Below are 10,201 nucleotides of genomic sequence, written 5' to 3' on the forward strand. Positions count from 1 at the left end.
TCCATTTTTTTTCCCCCAAAGCAGACCAGAACTGGGGCCCAGACTCTAGCCACTCATTTTCATGGCCTCACCATAGACTTGGTGCTCTCACCACCATGGCCAGGGGTTGATCTCTGGGTCAAGAAACAAGCTCTCACTTGAAGCTGTGCCCCACTGCTGTTTCCCTGAAATCAAGGCCAGCTGGTGTCCTCCCTGGGGACCAGTTCCACCATCTCAGTCAAAACTTTGTCCAAGGGGCCTGACCCAGAGGGAAGATGGAGATGAAGGGTTAAAGGTAATGCAATTCTTGTGCAAAAAAAGAGGGAAACTGGAAGCCACCAGTTTTGCAAATCTGGTGTCTCCTGGGGTCTGCCTGGGGGCCTCTCGCTGCCTGCTGCCTCATGACCTCATTTGATCAGTGTGACAACCCATGAGACAGCAGCTTACCTCTATGTCACAGGTGAGGAGCCACGGACAGTAACCTGTCCAGATCCCCAGTCTGGCCTGTTGGCTGAACTTTTAGAAACGGAATGCAAAGGAAGGCCAACTTTCTACCCTTCTCTCAAACTGGTGGAATATTGGTGCCAGGGCACCAGTGAGTTCTTTGCGCATGACGTAATGTCTGGACCTGCCCCTGAAAAGCTATGCAGAGATGCACTCAAACAGTACAGACACATGCAAGTGGAATTTCAAAAAGTGTTCAAGGGAGTTCCTGCTGTAGCTTAGAGGATTAAGGGCCTGACACTGACTCTGTGCAGATGTGGGTTCCATCCCTGGCCTGGCTCAGTGGGTTAAGGATCCTGCATTGCTGCAAGCTGCTGTGTAGGTCCAAGATTCTGCTCAGAACTGGCATTGCTGTGGCTGTGGTCTAGGCCGGCAGCTGCAGCTCTGATTTGACCCCTCGCCCAGGAACTTCCCTCTGCTGCAGGTACAGCCATAAAAGAAAAAAAAAAAATGTTCAAGAAACTCACAGGAAGAAGACTGAAAACAGATAGAAAAGGCAGAACAGACAACAGACCAAATAGTAAAGTAGACTTTAAGCCCTCTCAATAGCTGCAGGAATGGTGTATACAAACTATGTGTACAAGCCAATTAAAAGAGAGATCCATAGAGTGGATTTTAAAAAGTGACCCAACTATAGGTACCCTACAGAAAACTTCCTTCAAATCTAGTGGTATAGGTAGGTTGAAAGTATAGGGGTAGGGAATTCCTGTCGTGGCTCAGCGGAAATAAATCCGACTAGTATCCATGAGGATGCGGGTTCGATCCCTGGCCTTGCTCATTGGGTTGGGGATCCAGCATCACTGTGAGCCACCGGCTCAGATCCTATGTTGCTGTGGCTGTGGCATAGGTCAGCAGCTGCATCTCTGACTCGACCCCGAGTGTGGGAACTTCCATATGCTGCAATGCAGCCCTTGAAGAAGAAAAAAAAAGCACAGGGGTAAAAAAAAGTTCTATTTTGCAAACATGAATTGAAAGCGGGAGATCCCTTATTAACATCAGACAAAGCTGGTCTCAGAGCAAAGACTGTCGCTGGGGCTAGAGAGAAACATTACCATATACCCGTTCTAGAAGATAGTTTGGCAGTTTATTTAAAAAAAAAAAAAAAAAAAAGAATCCTAAAATATACTTTACCATAGAACGCAGCAATCGCATTCCTGGGCATTTAACCTAGAGAAACGAAAACTTAGGTCCACACCTAAATCTTACACACTTGTTCACAGAAGCTCCAAACTTGAAAACAACCAATACCCACCATGGGTAAGGAGTTAGGCCGTGGTACTGAGTACACCGTGGACACTGCTCAGCAGTTAAAAGGACCAAACTACTGATGCCTGAAACACCTGGGATGGATCCCCCGAGGTCACACTCTATGATCCCACCCACACAACATGCTTGAATTGGCACAGTTCTAGACGTGGAGAATGAATCGGTGGTTGCTGGGAGTCTGAGATGGTAAAGGGAGGGGTATGACTGTGGAGGGAAATCAAGGATGACTTCCTGGCTGTGGCCGCACAAACCTACACACATGGCAGAAGGACATCCGTGTACGGTGTGCCAACATCAGTTTCCTGCTTGTGATATTTTTTTCGAATCACAAGGGTGTCACCATAGGGGGAGCGAGAGGAAGGGTACAGGAGATGTCCCATACTGTTTTATATATATATATATTTTTTTTGTCTTTTTTTTTTTTTTTTTCCATTTCTTTGGCCGCTCCTGCGCCACATGGAGGTTCCCAGGCTAGGGGTTGAATCAGAGCTGTAGCCGCCGACCTACGCCAAAGCCACAGCAACACAGGATCCAAGCTGCGTCTGCAACCTACATCACAGCTCACAGCAACGCTGAATCCTTAACCCACTGAGCAAAGGAACCATGCAAAGTCATGGTTCCTAGTCGGATTCATTAATCACTGTGCCACGACGGGAACTCTGCCCCGTACTGTTTTTGTAACTTCCTATGAATTACAATTGTTTCAAAATAAAAATTCAAGGACACACTAGGCTGAGAAATCCAAGACCAATGAGCAGAAATGTTCCCCTTTCCCTTTATTCTCTCCATGTTTCCAGATGAGAAGCCAACATGCCAGGAGCGCAGCATGGCTGGTCAGTATTAAAAGACAGACACCCCAGCCTGCACTCTCACTGGTCAGTCATGTTTCCTGGAATATTTGCTGTGTGTTGGGCATTGTGTTAAGCAACCTCCATGCAGGAGCATCTTTCATCTTTACAGCGCTCTCTCGAGACAGGTCCTGTCATGCTCATTTGAAGCTGAGGAAGCTCAGGTGAGCGTTTCCCAGAGAGTTAGTGGTAAGGCTCTCACGGAGCCTCCCCTGAAACTGGGCCCTTGAGGACTCCCGAGATTTGGAATAGAAAAGTTGAAAAAATTGTCCTCCCGGAGCTCTGGCTTCTGCAGCTGGGGATGTGGTGGTTGCTGTCACCTCGGCTCACAGTTTGCCTATGCGGTGCCCCACCAGGGTTCCACCTGTGTCCTCTCACCTCACCTTTCTGTGCACCAGCTCCAGTCCCCGACAATGCCAGCACTGGTGGTCCTGAAGGCCCAGGTGCTTGCTCCAACCTTGAGCCACCCCAGGCTGGAGGTTCCTGGGAGTCAGTACCATTGGGGGGCCACCCTGCAGCCTGCAATTGGCCAAAGCTGTTGGAGAAATGCCCTGGGCCCCCTCTCTGCAGGTGGGTGGGCGCCATGCAAGCATGTGCGTTTCCCCAGAGTCCCCAGAATTCTCCAGCAGTATTAAACCCCAGGGCCTTTACCTGATCCCTTGGGAACAGGTCGTCCTTTCCCTGCTGGGTGGGAATGAGGGCTGATGTGCCCATGATCCGCTGGAGCCATCTGAGACCACACGGAGGAAGTGAGCCTGGGGGTGTGGTGGGAAATACCGGAGCAAACTGCTGTGGGGGTGCTTGTTCCTCACTGCTGGTGTGACATCCCAGCAAAGGGCGCCCCTTTAATGGCGCGTCCCCAGCTTCTCTTCGTGTCCTGGAGGAAGTTATGTGATGGGTCTGTCTGGGCAGTGTAAACGGGCCTCATAGCCCTGGATTGCGTCCCACAGGGGCCCACGTGCTCTCTGCCCATTCTGGGAGGGGAATCTGTCTGGGAAGACATCTGCTGTGGTCCATGGTTGCTGATGCTGGGTTGTGAGTCTAATTCTGCCGTTGATACCAGAAAGTGCACTTGTCTGCAACGACAGGGCCTGCCTCTCGTCCTAGCTCTCATCAGAAAAGAGGCCCTGTTCTTTTCTGTGACCATTGTCACTCTTCCCTTTGTCCCCTATGTCCCACTTTGGGCAAAGAAGACATCACAACAGGCGTTCCTGCCAATATCTCTTAGCTGTTCAGCCAAGTAATGGGAGCATCTTTCCTCATTCACCTCCTTTTTCGCTTCTCCTCATTTTATTGATCGATTGATTGATTTTGCTTTTTAGGGCCGCCCCCGCGGCATGTGGAAATTCCCATGCTAGGGGTCCAATCGGAGCTGTAGCTGCTGGCCTACACCACAGCCACAGCAACACGGGATCCGAGCTGAGTCTGCAACTGACACCACAGCTCATGGCAACGCTGGATCCCTGACCCACCGAGTGGGGCCAGGGATCGAACCTGCATCCTCATGGATACTAGTTGGATGCATTCCTGCTGCGCCACAATGGGAACTCTCTCATCTTTTCTTTTTAAAATCTAAAGAGTTCTACTTGATGTGAGGATGAGGTTTAATAAGCTCTGCTATCATGAAGGAAAGGGCTGCAAGGCCAAGAATTCCACACATCACCTCATCTGGGCCCCAGGAGACACTCAGATCATATTACTGGGGGCTGAAGAATTAGGGGGAAAAGAGTGGAACCAGAAGCATTCAAAGCATTAAGAGAAGAAACTGACTAACATTTATTTTTTTACATGGAGAGCCCCTTCTTGGTGCAGGACACTTGTACACACGGTGACTGCCCGCCGAGCTCCGGGACACCTAGCCATCGGTGCAGTTTTTGGTCAGAATTTTATACTTTTCAAACCAGGGGACAGCAAACACTGAGAAGAAGCAATCGATTTTCTAAAAAAACAAAACCAAAGGTGAAGAAGATCAACATGCCGGGTGAATATTTTAAAGGGGAAAGAAGCTGGTCTAAGACACATGGGGGAAAATGGCACTGCCACCTGCCTCCAGCCCACAGGTGTGGCCGCCTGGGTCTCGATTTCGATGATTTGAGAGCCTTACTGCGGAGATCAAGTCACCGAATGTCCCCACTGCTTGTCGTTAGAATCAGAGATGAAATAGGGTCTGCCCGCCTCACCACCGTGGGAAGGACTGATTCTTCCTTTTCTTTTCTACTCACGTGCTGTCCTCGTCACTTACCCTCCCTGTCCCCTCCCCCCTCCCCCATCTCTCCTGCCTTCCTTTCACCTTCCTCCCGCCCAATACCCCTTCTCGTTCCCTCCTCCCATCCTCTTTCTCCATCCATCCATCCACCCTTCGTCCATCCTCCCTGCTCCTCCCCTGTTCTCTCCCAAGACCCCTTTCTTGTTCACTTTCTCTGCTCCCACAGTATTGTCACATCTTCGGGCGATGTGGCTGTCGGGCTCTTCCCAGGAGGGAGGAAGAGGGCAGGGTGAGATGGGGTGGGAATTGCAAACACTTGCGTGTCTCCTAAAACAGGATTCTGAATGCCAACTCCACAATTTAATCTCTCACATCAATGAGTCTCTAATTTTACTTTACTGTTATAGGCGATGATTCCTTTCAGAGATTTCACGATCTTCTCCAGGGAAGAACCGAAAAAGTCTCACTTGCTAGAGTTTGAAGAATTCTCCACGGAGCTGGGAGCCCGTGGACAGAGACGCGTCTGTGTCTTGAATACCCAAGCCATCAGAGCTAGGGTGACCATGTAATCTATGCACCAAACCAGGACACATGGAAAGCAAGCGGGGATCTATAAACGCTCACACGAGAAAGCTGCACCCAGATCACGGCTACTCTAGGTCAGGGGGTCATGGCTTCATGCTCCTGTTCATTCTTCTGGATAAAGAGAAGTGATTTGCAGGCCTGTGGGACTGAGACCCTCAGGTCCCTGAGCGTGTGGCCCTGCCTGACATGTGTGCAGTGATAATCCACCACCAGCAATGATGGTGGTCTAGCCACTCTCCCCAGACGTAATGACACTGGGTAGACATGAAGTCACTATTGGGGCAGTGGCTCCTCAGCAGGTCACACACCTGCAGGCTTGTCCTCTGCCAGATCCACCCCACCACCTGCTGAACTTTTTTTTTCAGGTGTGCCCCCAGCACGGGGAAGTTCCCAGGCCAGGGCTGGAACCTGTGCCACAGCCGTGACCAGAGCCCCAAAAGGAATAACACTGGGTCCTTAACCCACTGCGCCACCAGGGAACTCCTGGCTGAACTATTTCCGAACCCACGTGCCGCCTCTCCTCTGCTTCACCTAAACGCTGCAGGAGGGAAAGAGCAGAGGCTGTAGCCCAGCAACCTGTGTTCCCATCAGGCTGCTATTCAGATGTTCAGTGGGTGCACCAGGGAGCCCCACCCCAACCCTGCTGCTAAAATATTACATGCTCAGCTCCTTCTCTCAGCCCCAGGGTGTCCCCCCCTGCCATCTGCCTCTGAATCTCAGCCACCTCGGCTGCTCCTTTGGACCCCCACCTCCCCCACCTCCCCCCACCTCCCCCTCCTCCCCCCACCTCCCCCCCACCTCCTCTTGTTGCCAGAGGCAAGATCCTGGTCATGCTCACCTTCAATTTCAAGCCATGAGAGGCCAGGTGTGATCCCAGGTTCTTCTCAGATGAGCTCGTTTGTCCCCGGCCAGTCCACCCCTCCTCATCCCCAAGCCCCAGGGAACCTGTTCTTGGTTGGTACCTTGTACAGCTCCCCTTCCTGGAAGGTGCAGTTGTTCCTCTCTGCCTTGGGGCAGACGGTCCTCTGCATCTCCAGGTTCAGGCGGTACTCTAAGTGGTTGGTCAGCTGTGGGGCCAGGGCAGGACCTCAGGACCACCTCCCTTTCTCTGCAGCTTCTGGGGGTGGAGATTCCTCCTGCGCTGCCTGGGCCCAGGGCCAGCCTGGGCAGACCCCAGGCCCCTCTACCTTCCATCGAGCCTCCCATTCCCCTTGGCCATTGGAGCAGACCCCCCGGAAGCTGCCCCATGAGCAGGGCACCCTTGGGTCACCCACGTTTTGTGAAATGTTTGTCAAGGGCTGAGACCCCAGCCTAGGCTCCCAGGGGACCCATCTCAGCAGCAGTCCTGCATGCGGCCCCGCAGGAAAGGACCCCTGAGAGGTGGCCCGGCTCCAGGAGGCCCTCGCCCAGGCAGCAGGAGGCTTGGGCCCTTGGGCCTGGCCCTGGGTTTTGGTGATGTGGCTCCACTTTACTCATGCCAGGGAGCTTCTGCTCTCTTAGGCTAAACGCATGCCCACTTCAGACTATGGGACTGAGTTTGCTGCATGGCTGCCCCAAGCCCACAGTGTCCAGGCTGCCAGGGGAGGGGGACACTGACCACTTGCACGGCCTTAAGGACACGCACGATCCGGAAATTGTACTTGTCCTCACTCTTCTTGTTGAACTCCTTACTCACAAAATCCAGGGTGGTGACCACGAAAGGATCTGACACGGGCAGCTCCTGGACGTGGATGAAGCTCTTCTTCTTTGTTTGGTAGCTGAGGGCCACCAGGGCCCCTACGATGGCCAGCAGCAGCCGGGGGCCCTGCTGGGGTCTGGCCATGGCTGCTCAGCTGGGGAGGAAGCCCCCGCAGGGCTGGGCTGCCTGGTGGGTTTAAGGCAGCCCAGGCAGCTGACACGCACGGCTGTCCTCCTGGCTCTCGAGCTGCAGCCCAATGACCTATGGGGAGATCAGGGCTCTGCCTGTCTGCCACACCCTCCTCACAGGTTTCTCATCTCCGTGCACACCCAGGCGAACCCTTTCTCTCTGGTGGGTTGCTCCTTCCGCAGCCGGGCCCCTCCCGCTGCCCGGCAGGTCCGGGTGGAGCCAGACCAGGGACTTCCGTCCATTGAGCTTGGCCCAGCCACACCGTGGGAGGCCTGGAGCAGCAGGAAGCGACAGGGACACGGGGGCGCTGGACCCGGGGCTGGAGGAGAAGGATGGGCCATGAGCCCCACATCTTTTTGGGACTTTCCTCTGGTCATCTCCCCCCGCTGCCTGGCTGGCTGGACCAAGGTCTCCCACAAGCCCCAAATTTGGTGTCTTCCTCCTGCAAATACAGCTTAGCTGTGGGAGATGCCTGGGCTCCAGAGAAGTGGATGCTCCCTAGCAAAGGGAGGGTGTGCTTTAGGGGAAGCTGTGATCATGTCCCGCTGTCCCTATGGATGGTAACAGGTTGCGCCATTCATCCTTGAGACCCTCCCAGGCCCTGGGACAGCACACACAGCCTCAGTTCAGCACCCAGAGCTGGGCTCTTCAGCTGCCCAGAGCTCAGAGGGCTTCTCTGTCTTTCTCCCTTTGTCTTTCCACCCCCATCCTGGACCTTCCAGGTCTGGATGAGAAGAGGAAGGGGGGACAGAAGCTCCAGCCTCAGGGCTCCTGGCGGGATTCCGCACAGGTGCCTTCCCAGGCTCCCAGCCCCCATGGTGCTGACCTCCCTCTGCAGCTTGTTAGTTTCCTGTGGCTTCATAACTAGTTACCAACAGTAGCTTTAAACAACACGCATTTATTATCTCGCGCCTCTGGAGATGGGAGGTCCTTAAACCACACGGTTGGCAGGTCTGTGCTCCTTCCCGAGACCCCAGGGAAGAACCATTTCCTTGCCTCTCTCAGCTTTCAGAGGCTTGGGCATCACTGCTCAGTCTGTGTCCCTTTCTCCATCCCCACAGAAAAAATCAGGAGGAAAGAGTAAGGAGTTTCAGCTGAAACTGCAGAATGAGGGGCTGTCATGGAAAGAGAATTGTTTAGTGAAAAAACAGCTTTTTTCAAAAACTAAAAGATGTATCAACTATATCCACCAACACCCCCAGATCCTTAGGAGAATTATTTAGGGGGAGGAAAATGGTCCCTGTGGGAGAAATGTTCTGTTGAGGGAATGATGCCCAGCAGAGGTTAGGCATGTTGCTAAGTGCAAGTGAATAGTGAGTGTCTAAGGTGACAAGCATATTGTCCTAGGGGCTTTCGAATATGACAATAACACAGGCAAAGGGAAGTTTAGGAGCAGTAGTATTTCAAGGTCCCCCCCCTTCTTTGAAATGGTAAAGGTACTAATTTACAGCAGATTCAACTAAGTCAATGGTGCTCACTACCCTTGCTAGTGTTACCATTAAAAGAAAAAAAGTCAGGAAAAATAAAGCCATTGAGAGGAAGAAATGGAACAATGAAAGAGCCCTGAATGAGCCAAAAAGAACACAAGAAAGGAGAAAAGGAGGAACAGAGAAGATTGGGATGGAAAGAAAACACAGTAATTGGTAGATTTGAACCCAAACCTACCCATGATGATGGGTAATAGGAGTCTTTGCAAAAGGGATCGCTTCTCCACCTGAAAGCATGTTAGGCTTATTTAAAAAACTGTTTGCTGCTTACAAAGTCATGACTTAATGAAGGCACCGTCTGCAAGTACAAAGATGGATAAGGACACGTCATGGAAATGCTACTGGGAACAACACAGACGCAGCTCCTCTGATGTCGAAGCCGACTGCAGAGTGGGGGCTTCACTGGGGTGAAGGTACTGCTGACGAGGGATTGATGGTTCCATCTGTACAACACCTAAGGCCAGAACCCCACATACACAGCAGGAATTGTGAGAAAACAAAGACAAATCCACAGTCAAGTGCACTGGGAGAGGTTGGAACACATCTTTCAACAACGGACAGAAATACAGACCCACACCCAGCGAACTCAATAAGACAAAACAAAGTAGAGAGAGTCAGCTGTGGAAGGTCTGAGGTATGAAGATGCCCTAAACTCGGTCTTTTCCAGATCCCGTGGAATCCTGGCCAAATTCCGGGCAACAAAACCAGTTGCAACACATTTCAACGACGAGGCATAATAAGATGTTCTTTGCCTCAGAGGACTTGAGCTGGAAGCAGATAAGAGAAAAGATAATTGGGACATCAACCAAGGCTAGAAATTCCCATCAGGGCTGAGAAGAGGACAGGGCCTCCTGGCCGCCCCCGCTGCTGGCCGCACACCCCGTGCTCCCTGGGCTCAGCGGGTGGTGTTGGCTCCGGCCAAGGTCGAGGGCAGGCTGGGCTGCTGCCTCCACTGCCCAGGGAACGGCTCGCCAGCATTCCCAGGAACCCATGTCACCCTGGTCACCCTTGCCTGCACTGCCCTGAGGGCACAAGGAGGACTCTGGTCCCTGCACGATCGGGACTCTCAGGATGAAGCCCTGGAAACGAGGGGATAGAGTGTGCCGCGGCATGCCCTTGTGCCCAGGGTTTCTGTGCCAGGGACGGGGATGTGACCCTGCTCTGCCTGTGTGGTGCTAGAAGGAGGGACAGGAAGGGGACAGAGGGGAGTTGGACAGAGGCTCTGGGCAAAGTGGAGGCCAGAAGTGCAGGGCTGCAGGGAGGCCACATGGGTGGTGAGCTAGGGAGCCCCCATCCCACCCTCTGCCAGTCCTCTGTGCCGATGCCAGAAAGCACGTTCCTGATGACACCTCTGCTCCTGGGGTTCACTGTACTGGGCATTCACATCTGGACAACTCACAAGGAATCCATAGACGTTACTAAGAACCACGTTGTCTGTGGAGTTCACCACGGCTTAGTT

The 10,201-nt window shown here is 52.8% G+C and overlaps 1 protein-coding gene across 1 annotated transcript; it reads right to left on the bottom strand.

The window, feature by feature from the left end:
* Positions 5,464-7,287, bottom strand: CST11 (cystatin 11). Its single transcript, XM_021077681.1, has 3 exons — positions 6,986-7,287; positions 6,351-6,455; positions 5,464-5,499 (listed from the first exon to the last, which is right to left on the bottom strand). The coding sequence occupies exons 1-3, from the start codon at positions 7,208-7,210 to the stop codon at positions 5,464-5,466; spliced, it is 366 nt and encodes a 121-aa protein (XP_020933340.1). The 5' UTR covers positions 7,211-7,287.

Source organism: Sus scrofa, chromosome 17, assembly GCF_000003025.6.
Source record: "Sus scrofa isolate TJ Tabasco breed Duroc chromosome 17, Sscrofa11.1, whole genome shotgun sequence".
In the NCBI taxonomy this organism is placed as follows: domain Eukaryota; kingdom Metazoa; phylum Chordata; class Mammalia; order Artiodactyla; family Suidae; genus Sus; species Sus scrofa.

Coding starts and splice junctions, on each gene's coding strand:
- CST11 (XM_021077681.1), bottom strand. CDS start 7,210: ATGGCCAGACCCCAGCAGGGCCCCCGGCTGCTGCTGGCCATCGTAGGG. Junction 6,456..6,985: donor TCCTTAAGGCCGTGCAAGTG/GTCAGTGTCCCC, acceptor CTGGCCCCACAG/CTGACCAACCACTTAGAGTA. Junction 5,500..6,350: donor AGGAAGGGGAGCTGTACAAG/GTACCAACCAAG, acceptor CTCTTTATCCAG/AAGAATGAACAGGAGCATGA.